Source organism: Rattus norvegicus, chromosome 17 (genome assembly GCF_021556685.1).
Source record: "Rattus norvegicus strain SHRSP/BbbUtx chromosome 17, alternate assembly SHRSP_T2T, whole genome shotgun sequence".
In the NCBI taxonomy this organism is placed as follows: Eukaryota; Metazoa; Chordata; class Mammalia; order Rodentia; family Muridae; genus Rattus; species Rattus norvegicus.
Window position 1 is genome coordinate 15,536,790 of NC_141550.1, and position 21,883 is coordinate 15,558,672.

Genomic DNA, 21,883 nt, shown 5'->3' on the forward strand with positions numbered 1-21,883 from the left:
ACATACTTCCTAGCTGGGATTTTCTCCTCGGCTCTTCTAAGCAGCCTAAGGAAGCTTGCCGGAAACATCGTACTAGCCCACTCTGAAAACAGAGTACCTGGGGGATGGTGTGTGTAGCAGGCACTCCCTGTGCCCCACTAAGTAGGGCTAGGATCTGCTCTATGACATCCTCTGAGGCCCTCCTAAAGCCAGAAGCTTCTGAGAAAAGGTTTTGGCCACCAGAGTACAGTGTGGTCCACCTAACACGTCTTCCCTTCTCCGTGCTTGCGGCTGTCTCCCAGGATGTGATGTCCCCAGATAGGGTACCACAGTGCATTCTCAGTCTTCAGAACCCCTGGAATGCCCAGCAGCCGTACTCCCACTGTGTGGGCCTCTGGGCTGTGAGCAGTCCCTTACTATTCCCTCCCCAGCCTCAGTAACTCTGTCATATTCCTACAGCAGAGTCCTCTTCCAGCAACACACTGGGCTGTGACAGTGACACAGGGCAGGTGGCCTCGGACTCCCCCACAGCACCCAGTGTCCCCCAGGTAAAGGAGACTCTTAACACGCCCTTAGCCAGAAGAGGGCAGGGAATTCTGACTTCAGCTAGGTCTCACAGACTCTTCATTTCCATCCCTCCCTCAGGATACCTCCGTTTCTTCCGTCCCTACGCACATGGATCCCAAAGATCAGAATGGTAGTGCTCTCAGAGAAACCTTGGTAGCACCCATGCAGAGTTGCCCAGGGACCTTCACAGAGGGCAGCCCAGCCCAGCTGCGTGGCGTCCGGGACTCCGGGTCCCCCCATAAGCGGCCAGGGCAGCAGGACAGCAGTTCTCCAGCCAAAACTGTGGGCCGCTTCTCCGTGGTCAGCACACAAGACGAGTGGACTCTGGCGTCACCTCACAGCCTGCGGTACTCCGCCCCACCTGATGTCTACCTGGATGAGATCCCCTCTAGCCCTGAGGTGAAGCTGGCAGTTCGTCGAGTACAGACAGCCTCCTCCATCGAGGTTGGCGTTGAGGAGCCTGCCTCCAGTGACTCTGGGGATGAATGCCCAAGAAGGAGGACCCAGGTGCAGAAGCAGTCCTCCCTGCCGGGGAGCGGTGGCGTGGCAAGTGACTTTGTGAAGAAGGCCACTGCCTTCCTGCACAGGTCATCAAGGGCTGGCTCGCTGGGCCCTGAGACACCCAGCAGGGCAGGTGTGAAGGTCCCTACCATCAGTATCACCTCCTTCCACTCCCAGTCATCCTACATCAGCAGTGACAACGACTCGGAGTTTGAGGACGCAGACATAAAGAAGGAACTGCGCAGCCTGCGGGAAAAGTACGTTTTGGAGGGTGTGGCTTGCCTAGCCGGAGTGGGGCTCACCCAGTCAGCACAGGGAGGGGGTTGTAGCCTCCATGCCTGGGGAGGGTCCATCTAGACAGCCTAGACCTAGTCAATTCTATTGGATGGAAGTTAGATCAAGCCACGAGGTGTCTACTGGTAGGCTCTAGTCAGGGCAATTGGACAGCAAAGAAGCCAGTTAACTTCTACCCTCCAAGCTGAGGCTCCCTCTAGGATGTTTTTGCACTGGGGCAGCCACGCTCTGCCACCTGCATGACTATTGTTGGCTCTCAGAGTCCATGCTGGGGTCAGGAGACCTGCATCTTCTTCAGACTGTCCTTCCTTACCTCCTTCCTTCTCTGTTGATCTGCCCATCCCTCCCTGTCTCAGAATCTGTCTCTCTCAGCTTGCCTCTCACCCAGAAAGTACTCACTCTGCCCGTCTATGATCATGGATCACCAATGTCCTGAGCTACCCTTTGGGGTGGGAGGGTAGAACTTGGCAGGGAAGCTCCTGGAGTGTGGCCCGTGAGGCACCACCAGCGGCTGGAGAGCAGAGATTTGCTTCAAGTGTCTAAATGAGCTCAGGTGCCCTGAGAGAGGAGGAGACACTGAAAATGCAAAGTTTCTGCAAGATTCTGGGGCAGTGGGGTATGAAGACTGCCAGTCTTGGGGCTCTTAGCAAGGTGACCATAGTGGAACTTCTCTTGAGGTGAAGAAATGGAGGAGCGGGCACCACTGGAGACCTCTGCTCTGAATCCTAAAGAAGGAGTCTTGTCTGCTGACCCCAACAGACCCAAAGGCAGACAGCCTTCCTCTGGAAATACTTCTATCTCTCCCTAAATTTGCAGGGAGAAAAACCACTTTTCCACTTGGTGTTTATTGATTGATTGGTGTGTGTGTGTGTGTGTGTGTGTGTGTGTGTGTGTGTGTATACTAGTATGTGTCAGTGTGCATGTATGCATACATACCTTTGTGTATGCAGATCAAGAGTTCAGAGAGGTCAAGATCATATGTCTCATTGCTTTCCCCTTAGTTTTAAGAGTATCTTATTGAACCTAGGTTCACAAATTTGTCGAGACTTCCTGGTCAGGATACCATAGGCATCCTCCTGTTTCTTCCTCTGCAGTGCTGGGGTTACAGATGTGCCAGGGTTACAGGTGTGCCGGGGTTACAGGTGAGCTGGGGTAACAGGTGTGCTTCAGACCAAGCTCAGAACTTCATCTTCCATAGCAGGCATTTTACTCAATAGGTCTTTGATAATTTTTATTTTTATTTAGCTAAAGAAAGTCTTTTTTAAAAAATTTAGAGAGCAAGGCTTAACACCTCTTCTATAATTCCAGTACTCTGGAGATCGAGCTAAGAGGATTGCAGAAAGCTCAAGACTAGCCTAGGTTACATATTGAGCACCAAGCCAGCCAGAGGTATCCATAACGGAAATTCTTTCTTAAAACAAAAGATTGGCCACCACTGAAGATGTGGGAGGGAGGCTAGCACTTGTCTTCTCATTTTCAACTGTTTAAAAAACACCCGTTTTCCCAACATAAGAGATGGAGGAAGTAGGCTGGGGCCCATGTCAGAGTGATACCAGGCCTCCTAAGTACAGTGATGTTCAGCTCCTACCACGGCAGGAGGGTAGCAGGGGAGGTGGTAAGTGAGACCCATAGGTCCCAGCAGGGACCTGCATTCTTCCCTTCCCTGTCCTGGAGACTGCCCCGCCCACACCCTGTTCTATCTGCAGTCTACTGGCACCATAACCGTGACAGTGGCCCTCTGCAGTAGACTAGTGGAGCTGTTCATCAGGCAGTCTCACACAGTGCCGGTCACTCTCTAAGTCACCTTCCTGCTTCCTCCGTTGCCTTTCATGGGGGTAAATAATACACCTTGCCCTGATATGCCCTAATAAGCAGAGGTAGACCAGCTCTGCACAGTGTTCCACACCTATAATCCCAGCACTTGGAGGTAGAAGCAGGAGAATCGTGAGTCCAAGCTCATGTTTGGCTATTATAGCAAATCTGAGGGAAACGAGATCCTGTTTGAGAGAGAGAGAGAGAGAGAGTGAGTCAAAGGGAAATAAAGCCGTCTTGGTCCCAGGCATCTGCTAATTTTCTGTCTGTGTGGATGTCATAGGGCTTTAGTTGTAAGCAGAAGCAAGTGTGCTTCCTCGGCTATTGAGACAATGTTTGATTGTGACGCTATATGTCTGAAAACTTGACCTGGCCTCTATAGTGCCATTGAAAGCCTGCAGACAAGGCAGCATTCCTTGTGCTGATGCAGCCTAGCCTTTCCCTGAAGGTGAAGCCCATCTGCCCTGCCTCCTCTCTTCTGCTCCAGGCACCTGAAGGAAATCTCTGAGCTACAGAGCCAGCAGAAACAGGAGATTGAAGCCCTGTACAGACGCTTGGGCAAGCCGCTCCCTCCCAATGTGGGGTTCTTCCACACCGCACCCCCTATGGGCCGCAGGAGAAAAACCAGCAAGAGCAAATTGAAGGCGGGCAAGCTGCTGAATCCCCTGGTGCAACAGCTCAAGGTCGTGGCCTCCAGCACAGGTCTGCCACTTCTATGGGAAGACTGTACCTGGCTGAGGAGGGATGGTGCCGGGGGACCCCAAGTTAGCCTGAGAGGCTGGCTCTGGGTTGGTATAGTATCCCCAGTCCTGAAAGAGTGTGGGGTTTTCTTTTTCCTGGATCTCCTTATACTGGAGCTGGAAGTCTCTGCAAGACCAGGAAAGCCCCCAGCCTCTGCTCCAGTGCCAATAGAAAGGCCTGTGTGAGGGTAGGGGCTACATGAAGCCAGGCCTTGACCCCATGTGGAAGGAGGGAGTCACTCTTGGGCCACATTGCACCTAGGAAGCCCCAGGGTACCCCATCCCTTCTCCTACATGCAGGATACACCCTGGGATAGAAGTGACTGCTTCCTCTGGCTCTATAACTCTGGGAACACATTAGGCCCCCCACTCTCTGGGTATCAGGTGGCTGCCTTTGCAGGCAGGGAGAGGATAGGCTGTTCTCCAGGCCTTGCCATAGTGGTACCCAGTCCCTGGCACTGCAGAGGCACAGCACCAGGCAGCACCCTTTGCATGTTAGGGGTTCCCTTGAGACCCCTAAAGCTATGGTGCAGGGTGCACTCTGGGGAGCAGTGGGGGAGGATCCATGAACCCCGGTCTGCAAACATGAGAGACACTACTGAATGACCTGCAAGCACTCCCTGATTGTGAAACCACTGCACAACCCCAAAGCTGAGGGGAGGCTCTGCAGCGACACGTGCAAAGGCCCTGTCACGTTGAGCCCACATCCATTACCTGCCGCTTACTTGCACAGCATAGGTCTGGCACAGCACTGGGACTTGGTAAGGGGTGGGGTGGGAGGGGGCACTTCCTTTGATTGGCCCCAGCACTTCAGACCAGGAGCTCGACTGTATACTGGTTTTCTGCAAGAGACTCAACTATCCCCAAGGTCACCCAGCAGAGAGCAGGAAGCCAATCCAGCCACACCCCTGCCCAATGGCGCCTCATGGTGCCTGTCACCTCTTCTCCCCCCCTTGCCCAGGTCATTTGTCTGACTCCAGCAGAGGCCCTCCCACTAAGGACCCTGCCCACGCCAGCACGCCCCCGGGCACCAAGGCAGTTCAGACTCAGCAGCCCTGCTCCGTTCGGGCCTCCCTGTCCACAGACATCTGCTCCGGTTTAGCCAGTGATGGAGGCGGAGCGCGTGGCCAAGGTGATTTCCAGCTTGCCTGTCTCCAAGCATGTGCCAGCCACGTAGGGCCTCGGTGGTGTCCCAGGAGCACGCCTGTGTGTGTAGAGGGGGCCAGAGCCACAGCTAAGGCTGCTGAGCAGCTTTATAAAAACAAAAACAAAAACAAAAAAAAAAGAGAGAGAGAGAAAGAGAGAGAGAGGGAGAAAATCGTAAAGGTATAGTCTTTGGATACAAAGAATGGAATTGTCCCGCCATGTAAGCGGCTCAGAGGCAGGCGATGGGTTGCTAAAGTGGACCTCAGGAAGTGGCCATGACCAGGAGGGATCAGCCCAATGACTGGGGAGGGGGGCGGGGCCTGGCATCTTGCTGTGTTCTGCGATGCCTGTTCCTAGGCCCTGGCTACCCTGCCCTGCCTGCTTCCCACAGCAGAGCCAGACGGTGCTAAACACCGGGTCCTTCCAAAGTCCACGGGACGGCTAGGGGACAAGGGCTCAGCTCTCAGGCTGGGATGTCTACTCATCACTGCCATGGACGGCAGCCGCTGCTCGATAAGGCGCTTTCCTGTCCTCACCATCTCTGTCCAGAGAAATCATGGTGACCGATAAAGGTGCCCCACCTGCCCCACCCCTCCTCCTCCGGGCCGCTTCTCTTCTGCTCCTACCGTTGCCTCCTCCCATTCTGTGGTCAGTGGCTTTGGTGCTTGGGCTGGGCTAGATGGAGCCGTGGATGTTAAGTTACAAGGCTGGTGTGGCTGTTGGTATGGAGGAGGAATCGCAGCAACCTGTACTTGATAAGTGTCTCTCTGTTTTCTTCCCTTTATATTCATTTGCAGGCTGGACGGTTTACCACCCAACGTCTGAGAGAGGGGCCTATAAGTCTAGTAGCAAGCCTCGTGCTCGATTCCTCAGTGGACCCGTATCTGTGTCCATCTGTCTGTATTTGTTCTTTTGTATTTTCCCACCTCCTAGCCCTCGATTTCTCCCCTCCCCTACCCCGTCTTCATTACCTCTCATACATTTCATAGGATGCCACTCCAACCCCTAAAAGTCACCTCCTCCATGCAGAAGGTGGACCCCACAAGCCTTTCGTATTGCACACGGTGTCCATAGTCACCCAGCTCCAGACAGCTGTGTGCATGCTCTTGGCTGCATCCAGGCACCAAAATCATGTGCAACAGCGTTACCTACATCTGCCACGGCCCCTCCACCCCACACATGCCGGCTCATTCTGCACCCCTCCCATCACCTCATGTCTTTTCTTTTCTTCTGTTGAACGTAGTTTTCTTTTCTGTTGCAATCGTGGCCAGTATACATGTCTGCTGTCTCCCAGTTCCAATGACAACAAAAAGACAACCCCAGCCTTCTCCAGATAACCAGTGTGTCACACATGTACCTGAACTCCCACCACATGCATGTAGCAGACTTATACAGCCCTAATGTCCCTGGAAGGTGTGACTTCTGTGTAGGGCCGAAGCCCAGCACCCAGCTGTGTCTCCACCCTCTTTCCCATTGTTCCCTGCATGTGGAGATGCTAAGAATGTGCTTCAGGGGTGTCAGGGGCAGGGGGGTGTAATAGGTCAGCGGCACAGCACTTACCTAGCATGCAAAAGAAAGGCCCTGGGTCCTTTTCTATCCCCTGCGCTACAAAACAAAGAACTTGCTCCAGCCAGGGCTTCCTGGTCCTCAAGCCCATCATACAGGGGGCCTCGTCCCTTCCGTCATTTCTCCCTACTCTCTGCTAACTCCAACACAAAAAGATGAATAGACACCTGCCCCGTTCCACATAGCTCTTGCTTTGGAACCTAATCCTGCCTGGGTCCCTGTCCTCTCCCTCCCAGCTGGAGCACTCTTCATAGACTTCAACTAACCCATGCAACATCAGGGATGAAGCCAGTGAGGCAGCCTCTCCAACTTCCACCAGACTCAAACCCAGTGCCAGTCTCCCTCACAGACCCTGGGACTTGTTTCTAGTGCCCAGGAGTGCCCACCTACTGGGACAAATTAACCCCGCTATGATTTGTTTTTAACCCTCATTATGATTGCCAGATCAATCCAAAGCTGGGGAGCTTTTAGGTTTTTGGTTTGTTTGTTTGTTTTTTTTTTTAAATAGGAAAAAAAAAGGAGCTTTTTGACAATTGGATTGGAGATACTGGTTTGGGGCACATGACTTTTTGCTTGTACAATAAAGATACATTGTGCTTGTGGGGACTCAGAGGCCATGTCTGTGGTAGGGACTATTGGCATTCCTACTCCTTGCATCAGGGGCACAGAGTGGGTCATCCTTCTCAAGGTGGACGGGTCCAGGGCTTGTGGCTATGTGCAAGTATCAGGGGCTTCTTGGCATCTTCTCCTCTGTTCAGTAGTCTGCCCATTTGTGGCAGGGTGACATCTGGCTTGCAGTGCGTCTCTCTAGCTTCTTCTGGTCAGTTGTTGAGTTGAGGATGAGAAGGGCTGGGAGGTCTTCCTCCTGCCAGCATCATTCTGGTGCCTGCCTGCCTGAGGCTTCTCCTGCTGTGCCTTGTGGGCACACAACTCACATGAGAACGGTCACTAGGTGTGATAGCAACTGGAACACTGGGTGCATCCTGTCCCCAGGGCAGAGCACGTGGTAATTTGTCACAGCAATCACAGTCACATGAGAGCAGTTTTTGTATCTCAGGTCGTGTTTTTAAATGGTGTTCATTGGTTTTATTGTGAGTTATTGGCCTGAGATTAACACACACACACACACACACACACACACACACACACACACACACACACACACACAGAGTGAGGAGAGGGGACATCTGAGCAGGCTTGGCCAGGTGGTTTCAGGTGTGGTGCTACTCGCGCGTAGTTTGCTGGTTCATAGTCTGGCCTGCCAAACCAGGCTGGACTGGCTCAGCACTCTAGGTCCCCTATATGTTCTCAAGTGGCTGCCAGGCAGGGCCCAGGTGGGTCCCTACTCTGGCCCCTCTCATTGTGATTCATTGTGATACACAGTATGGAGAGTCTTGTGCCAGCCCACTCTATGGAAATGAAGACCCAAAGGCCCTTTTATCCCTCATGCTGCTGGCCTCTGAGCTCTAGGGATCCAGGCCTCTCACTAAGATGTCCATTTGTCTGTCTGTGTGATGGTTTCTGGGCAACCTGCAGAGTGTCCTGAAGAGGAGTGTGGGGTGAGCAGCGCTTCATGAGCATGAGAGGACGAGTAGCAGAAGGAGGGAGCCTGGCCAAGAGCCTGAGAGAAGGACTTTCCGGACAGAGTGTGCAGGCAGCTGCTCAGATGCTCAGAGTATGCCTAGCTCTTTAGAGCTGTGTGATTAGGGGTGACCTTGATCAACCTAGAGGGCATCAGTTCACAGCTTTGGTGTGTGACACCCCAACTTCCTAGATAGAGGAGGCTCCAGGAAAACAAAATATTCTTTAAACGTTGAGTACAGAAAGATCTGGGCTTCCACAAAGCCCAGAGAAGGAAAGAGCCCCTGAAGGTCAGGTTGAGCTCGGGTCACTGGGTGAGCTGGGGGACCTGTCTCTGGTGGAGCCAGGCAGAGTCAGAGAGGGCTCCAAAGGCAGATTTGAACCTGAGACAAGAGGGAGGTGGAAATAGGCTATGGGTAGAGAGAAGACCTTGTCTTAGTCAGTGCTCTATCACTGTAAAAAGACACCGTGACCACAGAAAATCTTATAAAATAAAACGTTTGGTTGAGGCTTGCTTAGAGTTCTGGAGTTTCAGTTATCAGCCTGGCGGGGAACATAACAGCACACAGGCAGACGTGGTGCTGGAGAAGCAGCTGAGAGTTCTATATCTGGGTCTGCAGGCAGTAGGAAGAGAGAGACACCGGGCCTGACTTGGGCTTTTTTTTTTTTTTTTAATTTAATTATGTATTATGCATGTAGGCCAGAAGAGGTCACCAGATCTCATTATCGTTGGTTGTGAGCCACCATGTGGTTGCTGGGAATTGAACTCAAGACCTCTAGAAGAGCAGACAGTGTTCTTAATGGCTGAGCCATCTCTCTAACACCCACCCCCATTTCTCTCTCTCTCTCTCTCTCTCTCTCTCTCTCTCTCTCTCTCTCTCTCTCCCTACCTACGTACCTACCTACCAAGCTGGCTTGGGCTTTTGAAACCCCAAAGCCCATTTCCAGTGACACATTTCCTCCAACAAGGCCACACCCACTCCAACAAGGCCACACCTCCTAATCCTTCTCAAGTAGTTCCACTCGCTGATGAGTAAGCATTCAAGTACATGAGCCTACAGGGACCATTCTTACTCAGGCCACCACAAGCCTCCAGGGAGGGTAGATCCTAAATCAGTTCCCTTCTCCCAGCCTGGGCAGGGTCCTGGCACAGACCCAGCAATGCACTTGCTTGTCCTTCTCTGTGTTAAACAGTGCCACCATGCTTACTCTAAAGAACAATTAACCGTAAGAGAAGAGGTGTGAGCCCGAAGCCAAGGCCACACTTGGGCTCCTGTAGGTGAGAGACTGTTGGTACAGCCTACCAACACATGCTCAGGCAGGCACGGCCACCTCTCGTTTCTTGCTGCGGCTTAAGAAACAGATCTCATGATGTATCACTTCATCCTGTTCTCATTTGCCGTCTCACGGACCCTCTTAAGCCCTCCCAGCCCTTTTCCACTTCGGATTGTTCTTATCTCTTACTGGCGAGAGCAGTGAGAGAGAATACAGTGAGGTCCCCAACAGAGCACAAGAGAGACAGCATCCCAACTCTGTAACCTAGGCTTACCACGGAGGACTGTGTATGCAGATGTGTAAGCTCCAGGCTCTGTAAGACCCAGGGATATGCAGCTCAAAGCCAACTGAGCCACCCTGCACTGATGGCAGCCATCTTGTTTCTGAGCTGATGCTTCGTGGGTAGTTTTTAGTTATTTTCTCTACTTGTGAATAAGATTATCCCTTATAGAGACAGTTCTGAGGGATCTTTGCCTTGGACATCAGGGTAGTGTGGAAGTGTGCAGGGCTAGTGGTCTGTAGTTAGAACTGGCCTATGGGAGGTTGGGATGGGGCTAAGCCATCTGGGCTGGCTTTAGGGCATGCTGTGTGGGAGCCACTTGGTACCATGAGGGCTATCTCCGCAGAGGCCTGTTCTTGTGAACCTCATCGATGATATTTGAATACCGAGATTCAGAGAACAGATGTGAGGATTTGCTCCAGGCTACAGCCACTCTTAAGTGTCTGTCCTAGTCTTTCACTCTGAGATTTATTTCTGCCATGCTTGAGAAGTCTTTGTTACCAGCCAAGGCCCTGGCTGTGGATGGTGGAGAGGATGTGCTGTCAACCCAGCAGTGGTGCATGGTTTGAACCATCTCCTTATGCAGAAACCTCACCTCACTGCAGGGACCAGTAGGTGTCTGAGGAGACTAGGATGGGACTGGTTGAAACCATCCTGCCTCTGCTGGCTTGATTACTCACCTAGTGCCATCCTAAGTAGCGAGAGTCTGCCGGTCCCAATCCTGGCACAGTGGAGGTGGGGGCCAACTTCGTTCATCAGATGCCCCAGGCAGAGATGGTGTCTGTGGTTACTGAGTGCCATGTAGGAATCCGCAGGGCTGTCGGCATGGTGCTGGATACTCCCCCGAGGTTCAACATCAATGCAGAGAGCAGTGCGGCCTTAGTGTTGACAGAATGACAGACACTGATTTGTCTAGAGGCTGGTGCTGTGTACCCTGGGCATCTGGGGCCAGTCCAGGAGGGATATGGAGGGGTGAGCTAATGACCATAGTCACCTGAGTCTGGTGACAGCCACAGCCAGTCCATCTGGCACACTATGAACTATGACAATAGCCAGGACTGAGTCCCCAATCCACAGCCCCGTTTCCTCCAAAAGTAGACTGGGATTCCCTCCCTGCAATACATGTTGTCTTTCCAGATTCCTCCTGTCTTGCAGCCTTCTTTCTATTTGGAAATTGAATTGTTTGACAAAACACCTCAACCCCCTCCCCTTAACTGTAGCCTTAAAGACCATATAGAATAAACTCAAATTAAAGTCCATTGCAGCTCTACTTCAGATCCAACACACACCTTGGGTTCCACGAACTCTGGCCAAGGGGTGGCCAGCACTTCTGCCCTATCCCTCAGGGTAAGAGTACCAGCCCTAGAAAAGTTGTAAATGTTCAGATTTCCCAAACCTCTAACCTGGCTGACTTGTGAGTGAGCCAGTGCCATAGGTGAGACCACCGTTTAGGACTGGGGGACTCTAAGGGCTGGAGTACAGACCTGCTATGCTAGTGTGGCTTTGCCAAGTGACCTTGGGGAAGTCTGAGCTCTTCCTTGCCAGTTATACCTCCTAGAGTAAGCCACAGGTTAAGATAGAATGGCAGCACCTACTGTAGCCCATGCTGGCCCTGGGTTCCTGGGTTACTCCACTCCTATAGATACTGCCAGATGTCACATTCTGTATGTTGTCCACCCAACCCTAGATGGGCTCAGGGCAGTGGGGCTAGACTTGTTTAGTGCTGGTCCAATAACAATGTTTCTCATGCCCCTGGGGAAACTATAGAAAAGAGGTACAGTGTCTCCCCAAATCCGTATCAACCCCAAGATAGGTTCTAATGTCCCTGTTAGGTGTCCCTGTATGACCTGGTCCAAGGCAGCCATCTGGGATCCAGAATTGGCCTCAGACCTGCAAAACAATGTATCTTTTTGCACTTGGAAAACCTCTGGTGGCCTTGGTGGCCAGCCCAGGCTGAACCTGGCTCCATTCAGGGACCCCATGGCTGACTTTCAGTGGGTTCCCCTGCCTCAACCAGTGGGGCTCCTAAAGGCCTGGTGTTTGAAACCCAAGCACTGAGATCTACAACTACTTTTTTTTTTTTTTTGGTTTGGTTTTTTTCTGCTTTTCTTTTTTTCTTTCTCTTTTTCTGGAATATGCTTTTAGAGACAAAACACTTTTCCCTGGAGCTTGGAGGCTTGCCCTGGTACCTCTGCCTCCTCAGCGAAGCCCATGAGAGCCTGCACACGAACTCTGGGGATGTCACCCCGTTCTCCCAGGCCAGACTGGCCTCCCTCTCCGACCGCTACCTGTGTCTGTCCCCCCTCCCTGCACACTGATGACTTTTGCTTACATGTGGTAGCGTGATCGGTGTGTGCTGTTCTGCCTAACCCTGTGGTCTTGTGTCCTTTGTTCTTCCCTTACAGGGTCAGCCCTGAAGCGTCTCTGCCTAGGCAAAGAACACAGCAGTAGTAATTATCTGGGTTTTTTTTTTTTTTACCTCCTCTGTCCCCTCTCATTGCATGGGCTTTGTCGTGGCTAGCGCGCGTCAGGGCCTCCCACAAAAGTGTGGCCTGCTCTGCACCTGACCCACAGGGCTCTGCTTTGCTTCTGCCTGTCTGGATAGCTGTTTCCTCCTAGCTCCTCTTTGTGTCTCCATGGCTCCTACAATTTGTGCTATCTTGCCAGTCACCTCTTATTAGGCCTGTCCTTCTCTGCAGCGTCCATTTATGGCTGTTTATTAATTGGGACCTTTTCCAAAACCTTAGGCATCAGCGCTAACGATGAATGCTTCCCCAAGAAGGGATACCAAGGCTGAATGGGTATTAGTCAACCTGGGCCGCTCACACACACACACCCCTCTGCTCTCCCTTGTCTGTTTATTTTTAATTTTCCCACCCCTGTTTTGTTTTGTTTTGTTTTGTTTTCTGGCTGAAAACCTCATATAGCGGTAGCTGTCTGTTGAGTCTCATCACTAACGTGTAGTCCTTCGTCCTTGCCTCCCCATCATTGGCCACTAAAGTTCACTATATTTTGGAACAGCTTGTTTGAAGAGATGGTCATTAGCTGTTTGGGGTTTTTTGTTCTTTGGGTTTTTTTTTTTTCTGAGGCGTGTATAATTGGCTTATTCAAAATTGCTAGGTGGAATTATGTGCGTTGGGAGGCTAAGGAGGGGAGGAGAAAAATCAACAAGTCCTGTGTTTGGCCATTAAAACAGTCTCTCAGTGAGGCAAACAAGCTATTTAGTCAGGGGACCGGTTCCCAGCTCCCTGCCTCCCAGTATCACCTAGCTGTGGCTTGGAGGGTGTGGAGCATGCCCGAGGGACTCTGAGTATGATATCTTTCATTACCACCTTCCCAAATGCTCTGATAAGAAAAGGCACCATCTCCTTATCTTGATTCCAAACTGCTAAACAATCAGAATACACAAGAGCACAATGTCCAGGGGGTGCCGGAAGGCTGGTGGCAGAGCTCCTCTGTTGAGCGTTCTAAAAAGTAAGCCTGAGAACCTGACCCTGTCCCTGGGATGCCAGTGTCCATGTGTGTCAGGCTGTGCCCCTGAATCTGGCTATAGGTAGCATGAACTACCCATGCTCTCACATGTGGATCTAACGGGACATGCAGTGGTGGGCCTAGGGTAGACTCTTCATGGAGACTGTCAACTGTTCAGGGTCCCCTTCCCTGGCCTAACTTAAAAAACTAAACCACTTAAACTGGCATAGCCCAGTCACCCAGTAGCCTCACAGGGTCCTCATGGTGTCTAGCACCAGGTAGCAAAGCCCTCTGATACAGACCGCCTCTTGAAGCAAGGTGTTGCTTGGCCAGAGTAGGCCATTGATTTGTCCCAGCTGTCATGTGAGAATGACTGTGGCCAGCCTGTCAGTGGTGCCAGGTGAGTGTGTGGCGTCACCAATCCTGGCCTATATGACTCCCCAGGGTCTTCCACCAGCAGCCTGGCCCCAGGCCCTGAGCCAGGTCCCCAGCCCACCCTGCACGTCCAGGCGCAGGTGAACAACAGCAACAACAAGAAGGGCACCTTCACGGATGATCTGCACAAGCTGGTGGATGAGTGGACAACGAAGACAGTGGGGGCGGCCCAAGTGAAGCCCACGCTCAACCAGCTGAAGCAGACGCAGAAGCTGCATGACATGGAGGCCTCTGGAGAGGCTCGGGCTGTGAGTGATCATGGGTACTGGTTCTACCAGGAGGGATATGGTAGTAGGCACGGTGGCTGTGGCCATGAGCCGTTGCCAGAATCCTGGATGCCAGATGGCAAAATCCTGCTAAATGGCTTTCAAGGTCAGGGTCCATCTTATCCAAAACAATTAGGCCTTTTGCCCCTGTGATGATCAGGAGGTCAGAGTGACGTCCTATGGTCCTTGTGACCAGCAGGGGACAGGTTTGAGTCTGTGACTCTAGAACTCAGGTACACCAGAATCCCTGAGCTAGATAGCCCGAAGTCTGTCTACACTCTTCACTGTGAACAGATCCACCTCCATCTGCATGGTGTCCATCTGGCTCTGCAGAGAGGGCAGGTGTACCTCATTCCTGAGTGGCAACTGCATCCAAGTGGGACCAACACGGGGCAGAGCCAAGAGCCCACCCTCAAAGGCGTTGGCACATAGTAAGGCTTTGGCAGAGCTGGTTGTAGGAGTGTCCCCACTTTTCCAGCATTCTGGAGGAGTGTGTGGAAGATTGGTGTTATTTCTGTTTTAAGTGACTCGTGAAGTCCATGGGTGAATCCATCTGGGCTGAAGGATCATGTGGGTGTTGTTTTCAGGGTGGAAAACATCCCTCTGTGATCTTGGGCTGTGAAGCTTTTGAAACACACATGGAGTTGGAGGACTGGAGTGAACACCGCACGCCCCAGCCTGGGCTATAGGAGTTGCTGGTGGAACTACGCACACATCCGTCCTTCTCTAGGAGAAGGCTTGCCTTAGGAACCCTGTTTCTTTTCCAGTTCTAACACCATTTGGGTGTTCTGTCACATCTTGACAGTTTTGTTAAATTTTGTTTCCTTGGTAATTGTTACCTTGTCCCTAAGTTTACCCAGACTTTCAAATCAGTCACTATGTAATCATTTAGCAGTGTGCTCGATCCCCCGCTGTTTGTCATTCCCAAGTTGGTGGTTTCTGACACACACATATACACACACACCACACACACATACACACACACCACACACACACACCACACACACATACATACACATACACATACCACACATGCACATACACACACCATACATACACACATACACACACACCACACACACACACCGCACACACACATACACACGCACATACATACACACACACACACCCCACACATATACACACACCACACACACACACATACACATACACACACCACACACGCACATACACACACCACACACACACACATACACACGCACATACATACACACACACACACCACACATATACACACACCACACACACACATACACATACACACACCACACACGCACATACACACACACACCACACACACATGCACATACATACACACACACACACACACACACACACACAAATAAATAAATTTTAAAAAATGTTTACAGTTCTCAGGCCAAACTTTTCAATGCCATATCTTATTTATGCCGCATCTTCTGGATTTCTGTTTCCTTCCCCTCCACTTTGCTCCTTGGTTCCTTGCGTTGCCCTGTGAGGTTTTAATGTTTGTGAAAATAATTTGAGATCTTTTTATGTCAAATTCAGATTTTTTTCTTTTATTGTCTTGTATTTGTCTTTGATTTGTTTTTAACAGGCATCTTCTATAAAGTGCCTGGTCAGGGTTGACTTCTCTTTTTATTAATGGTCTGTGGGAGTCTGCTATGTCTGCTTTGTCTTATGTGACTCATATGTGCCTTATCCCCCCACCATGTGTGTATGTATGTGTGGTGTATTATATGTACTAGCCTGCTTGTATATGAACATGTATATGGAGGCCAAACATCAACATGTAGTGTTTTCTCTATCTATCCCCACCTTAGCTTTTAGGAGACAAAGTCTCTTTCACTGAGTCTGATGCTCACCGACTAGCTAGACCTCATGGCCAGCGAGCTATAGGAATCCACCTGTCTCTGCCCTTCCCCCACACTAAGTGCCACACACCTGGCTGAGGTGCTAGGACTCTGAACTCATGTTTACACACAGGACCTCTCACAGACCCTTCTTGGACTTTCTTAGAGGCAAGTGTAAAGTAGAAGAGGTTAAATTTGATTTTTTTTTTACATTTTTCTATTTTAGCTGTTGTATACCTATGTGTCAAGGTACACAGTCCTTGCCTTCCTCTAGCTTTGTTAAGCTGATTTAGAGGGATAGAAAGAGCATCTGCTATTGAACTTCAGGACGTCCATGGTTTTGATGAGCCCTAAGTGCTTGCAGGTTTTAGGTAACACACTGGAGTGCCTCTTGGCAGTAGATTCTGTCAGTGAACTGGACAGATTTATCGTTATTACCAGTCTTACGTGTCCCTGTGAACTTGACATCTGTTTCTTTATATCTCTGTAGGGTGTTAATATCTCTCATTAAATTCATCCTATGGTGGTTAATGATTGGGAGGGCTGTTGTCATAAACTACACAGCTCTGGAAATATCATCTCCCAGTTGTATGTTTCTAGGACATGGAAATGTGACTGATTCTGATACCTCGAAGCCTATGGTCCTGCTAAATTTGCTTGTTCAGCCATTCCTGTGGGGTTCTGTACACATCACCTTGTCATTTGCAGATATACGGTTTTTCTTTCCTTGTCTCATCTTGGCTGGGTCCCCTTGTTGTATTGACCAGAGGCATGAAGGAGCCCTGTGGGGAAGGCCTAATGCTAACCCCTCAATAGGTCTGGCTTCTGGCTCCACAGAGGCCTTCACTGCTGAGCATGCCTTCTGTAAGGGATTAGGGAATATATATCCCACTTTGTATGGGGAAGCTAGCTGGTGTTCTATGTTATCTGTATGTTTGTGGTGCTGAGGAGAGAAGACAGGGCCTCCTCCTATGCGCTAGGCAAATGCTCACCGTGGAACTCTTAAGTGTAGCCCTTCCAGTGGGGCTTACCCTGGAGTGAGGCGGAATCGAAGCCCGCTGGACTGTGATGTTAAATCTTCTATAGTTACTGTCTTCGGTTTCCCAAGTATTTCATTTAGGATGCTGTAGACTGCCAGTCCTTGATCTCTCTTGCTCTAGTCATATCCAGTTCTGTCTTTAGAGGTGCTGCTTCTGGAAGCCATCAACTCCTTCCCTTGCCTCTAAGGCCAACATGCCTGAGAAACCAGAGGGCTGCCCGCAGAGTCCCCATCTCCCGGGCTAGTATAATTGCATCGTGCTACTAGGCCATCACACACAATGCCATGGTATCAGCCGGGTGGAAATGTGTGGGTCACTTCTGTGCCTTTCCACACCCTGAAGGTTCTGCTCCAAACATGCTCTGGCTGGAGGACGGCTGCAGCTTATGACCCATGGCCACCTAGGCCTCTGTGTAGTGAGCAGGGGAGGGAGGCTAGCCATTCCCACACCAACACTTGGACAACACAAGGAGACCAACCAACTGACTGCAGCCCTCTGTGCCTTCTTCTTTGTTTCTGTGTCTCACAGACATCTGTGCCTCGAGGAGGAGTGGCAACATCGTGTCTGGCCCCAGCACCTGGCCCTCTGTCCAGCACAGCCATTCCTGGAGTCACCCCAGCCCTGCCTGTGCCCACACCAGGTACTGTCCACTCCAGCCTCTTGGGCCCTCCTTGTGCACTGCCTCTGTGTCAGTATGGAGGCCTGTTCCCTGTTCCTGTGTCCTGGGGACCCTGGGTGGCCTCAGGGAACCCAGAGGAGTCTTGGAGCAGTCAGAGCCCCACTCAGGTCCCCGTGCTTCCAGTGTTTCTACGGCCACCTGTTATCAGCACTCCAGGTCCCCGGCTGCACATTACGTAGCCCCCTGCCCTGCCCCTGGCCAAGTGGAACGCTCTGAAGCGTGTGGAAGAACCCAGTTGTGGTTTGGCCTCCTCCTGGCTCTTCCACATGGGCGCAAGGCACAGAGCCCCAGCCCAGGGGGCCATGAGAGGGCAGCAAGACACTTTCCCTGTTGCCTCAGACCCCATTACCCTTAGGTTCCTGCAGTCTACACAGGCAGTCCTCACTCACACCCACGGCCTGTCCTTGTGAGAGGGTTAGAACCCGGTCATCCCCCTGCAGCAGCTCAGTGCCTTGAATCCCAGCTTTTCTGTTTCCTGATGGAAATGCATACCTAAAAAGGCCATTGATCCTCGAGAGTGGGTTTCATTGCAGTTGATGTGCGTGTTGCTGTCTCCACTGTGTTACGTTGCCGAGGCGGGAATGGGGTACAAGTGTGCGTCAGATAGCTAGTTAAGCGTGTGAAAAGCCTTCTTAAACAGAAACAGGGGAACACTGACAATGTGACCTGCAAATGCAGGCTCCGCTCAGCCCTTGATGGAGTGAGGTCACCCTGGGTATCTTCAGTAACAGAGCCACAGGGTTCACCTGAAGTCGTTCTCCCTGTGAGGAGTGTCACCAGCTTTGTCGAGCCGTGAGGACCCTGCCAGGCGAATGTCCTGATAGCCCTTGTAAGCACCATACAGACAAACCCCACCATCCAGCTCAGGGGTCCCACTCACTTTCTTCCCTTTCCATGGTTTTCACAGAGGCCTGTGTTCTGCCCACCCCACCCTGCAAATTCCTCTCCAGGCCATGGTAGGCCAGCCTACTGAGGGGCGGAACAATTCTGGAGGTTTCCATGACACTGGTCTGGGGGTGGGGATGGGAGATGGAAGTTCCCTGATCCCCTCTGGGTGAATATTTTCTGCCTCCAGTTAGAGGGTGGGCTGCTTGAGGTGACAACCCCCAACTCTGCTCTGAACTGTTCAGATCAGCCATACCCAGGAGAACCAGCTAAATTATTTTGGTTTAAATACACGATATTCCATCAATTCATTAGAATTGAATTTTCAGGGGACTGTGCAAAGGCTTCTACCTGGCCACCATGCTGCAATAAGAGATTTATGTCCTCTGTGTCTGGTCTGAACACCACCCAGGCCCACTTAGTAAAGCGGAGCCTGGGTCATCTTGCTCCTCTTGTGCCCAAGTCCTCTCCTACTCTGACTATGCTAGTGGCATGGGATCCCCAAGAGTCTGTATGCGTGAAGGAGAAAAAAATAAATGTTTGCTTGAAAATACTGTGAAACGGCAGCTTTTTTCTTGCCCTCTCTTCACATCAAAGCCAGGCTGACTGGTCTCGTAGAAGATAGTTATGGGTGGCCCAGGTGGGCCTGGCCTGGCCTCTGCTTGGAGCCACTAGCCATGTGTCCTGTACCCCAGAGGACAGAGCTCATAGACCTGGGAGATGAGAACCAAGCCTCTGGTGGGGTTGCCGGTTGCTTGGCACTGGTACTGCTGTGTGGCCCGGAGCCCCTGTCACCAGGATGTTAGCCTGGTGTTGCAGCCTACCCCGCAGTCTGTTGGCTAGTCCGCAAGCCACTGTGCCTGGGCAGGCATTGCTTTCAAAAGTGCAGGTGGAAAGGGTAAACCTCACAGATGGCAGCCTGCATTTCCGATCTCGTTAGAACTGGCACTGGGTCATAGGAACTCCTGGTCTCTCCTCCCTCATGGTTGCTGGGGCTTCTCTTTCAGGCGCTTGAGCTTGTTAACTAGAGTTGGGCAAGGGCCAGCCTAGCTCATATGAGAGGCACTGGCCTTCCTGAGAAGCCTAGAACACTCTGAAAGATGCCGGTTTAGGGAAAGGCCCTGCCTTGTGGTTCGGCAAACCCTTCGGGGGACTGCCTTGTTTGTGTGCACTGTAGATCTGGTCCGGACAACATGAGACTCATCCTGTCAGAGGTGCTGTCTCAAGATCTAGCCCCAGGCCTGCTGCTTCTGTTCGAACCCCTGCACCTGTACCACTGTGCCTCCCTTATCTTGGCACTGGCGCTAAGCAGAAGCAGAAATTGAGTGTCACTGTTTTCTCCCAGGGCTCCGAGGCCAGCTTAATCCAGAATGGTCCAGTGGAACAGGGGAGAGGCCTTGTCTTTCTGAGCTTACACGGTCATTGCCGAGTGTCTGGCTATTCTTAGAAGATATCCAGGTGGCAGTCAGCCCAGTTCTGTGCAGAGAACAGGGCTGTCTGTACAGTGCACAGCCACCTACTGGCATGGCTCTGTCCCTACTCTTCTTCCTTTGCTTTAGAAGTTCCTGGGAAATGGGCCAGGTGCCTAGGCAGGGCTGTGTGCATAGGTACCAGGGTCCAGCCTTCGGTGAGAGCCAGTGCCTCAGAGGTCAGTAGTGAGCTGTGGCCGTTTTGTTTTCTAGATCCTGAGAGTGAAAAGCCCGACTGAGCCGGCCCGTACACCAGGCCTACACTGCATCATCCAGGCGAAGAAGCAGCAGAGCCCAGGGCGGCCACCCCTCTAGTCCATTCACGCTGTTTTGTAACCACTTTCTAACCATTTTTTTATTCACAATTGGAAACACAAATGTAATGCAAGAATAAAACATATTTTGGGGGAGACAGGACTTTGGTATTTCAAACTTCCTCCTTTCCAGTGGACCTCTGGGCAGGTAGGAAGTAGAGATGAAGAGCTGGAGAGAGAGGTCAGTCAGCCCATTCTCTGCAAATCCCTGGAGGCTCCTCACCAAGTGCCCCTTCTCAGATGCAGCTTCCACAGCTCCATGTCACATGGTCTGTTCTCTAGCCCAAGGAGACCAAAGTCATCTGCCCCCACCAAAGGGAGAGCATCGCGGAGGTCTGAGAGAGCCTCCTTTCCAGAACCTGTGGATGCCATCAGGAAAGAAACCAGCCAACGTGGGGGCTGAACCCTCTCGGGGGTGGAGAACAAGACCACCAGCTCCAGGGAGATCTATACTCTCCCATGATGGAGTATGTCAAAAGCTCACATAAAAAAAAGCAGGAAACCAGGACAGGAAGATGGCTCAGTAAAATGTGTGACCCAAGTTCAATCCTCAAAGCCTAAATGTAAAGTCAGGTGTAGCGGCCCACATTTGTAATCACAGAGCTGTAGAGGTAGAAACAGATCCCTAGAACTCTGGACAGCCAGCCTAGCCTACTTAGAGAGTTCTAAGCCAGCGGAAGATGATGTCTCAGAGAGGTAAGCAGGCCTGGGGGAATGGCTCAGTGGGTCACACATTCACTTGCGTAAGTGTATGTACCAGAGTGATGATCCCTGGTGCTTGCCTGGTCATCTGCCAAACTGTTGGTTCAGTGAGAGACCAGTCTGAACAAAGTAGAGAGCCACAGAGACAGAAAATCCAGAGCTGGCCTCTGACACCACAAGTGCACACACAAACACCTACACACACACACACAAGTACACATATACACAAGAAGGGAGGTAGACAGCTGATGAGGAGCCACCTTCGTGGGTCTCCTTGCCTCCGTGGATCACCTGCTGACGTCGTCCACACAGGCAAAGGGAGCAAAGATGATGGGGGTAAGGAAGCCCTGTGAGTGCATACAGTGAATGATCATACTAGGACCAGCTACAGGGAGTCAAATCGACTTCACTCGGGGGAACCATTTCAAGAATCTCGGGTGCTAGCTGAATGGGTTCTTATCAGGATAAAGGAAGTTGACCTTGTAATCGAAGGCTAGGTGACATTCCACAGGGCTCTGTGTGTGTGTGTGTGTGTGTGTGTGTGTGTGTGTGTGTGTGTGTAGGGGGGAGTTGGTGTTCAACTACCGAGACAAGGTTGGAGAAGGAGAAATCCTGCCAATGAAGGGAATCCTCCATATTGTGCTGAGCCCCAGAAGGCTGAACAGTCGATGATAGACTTCAGCCTTAATGAGCAGAGTTTTCCCACAACTCATGACCTTGTTCTCTGGCTTCCACATACATGTGTACATGTGTATGTACACCCTCAGAAGAAAACCCGCATCCTCTAAGTTGCCTTGACAGGAAAACATGCTGTGGAAATAATTTATGCAACCTATCCCTGCCCACAGGAGTGGGTCTGAGGCCGCCCCTAGGGTTTGTGAACATCAAAACATGACAAAGCTGGGTCTGGGTGGTGTTAGCTTCTAGGTGCATTTCAGGGTGTCCTCCAGCTGTGTATGGGAGCTGTTCCCAACACCTAGACTTTGTCATTACTAGAGGTCATCCTACCATCTCAATCCATCATGACC

At 51.4% G+C, this 21,883-nt stretch overlaps 1 protein-coding gene across 50 annotated transcripts in view; it reads left to right on the plus strand.

Moving 5' to 3' along the window:
- The window catches only part of Wnk2 (WNK lysine deficient protein kinase 2), a 109,366-nt gene extending 89,110 nt beyond the window's left edge, over positions 1-20,256 (plus strand). For 4 of the 50 annotated variants that reach the window (XM_087590427.1, XM_087590436.1, XM_087590428.1 and 1 more), the window contains 8 exons: positions 439-527; positions 625-1,304; positions 3,641-3,855; positions 4,855-5,025; positions 5,837-5,935; positions 12,147-12,191; positions 13,657-13,895; positions 17,335-17,807. In XM_087590427.1, the coding sequence (XP_087446553.1) occupies positions 439-527; positions 625-1,304; positions 3,641-3,855; positions 4,855-5,025; positions 5,837-5,935; positions 12,147-12,191; positions 13,657-13,895; positions 17,335-17,664 (1,868 nt within the window). In that variant the 3' untranslated portion in view covers positions 17,665-17,807. 50 annotated transcript variants of the gene reach the window in all.
- Positions 20,257-21,883: the final 1,627 nt, after the last annotated feature.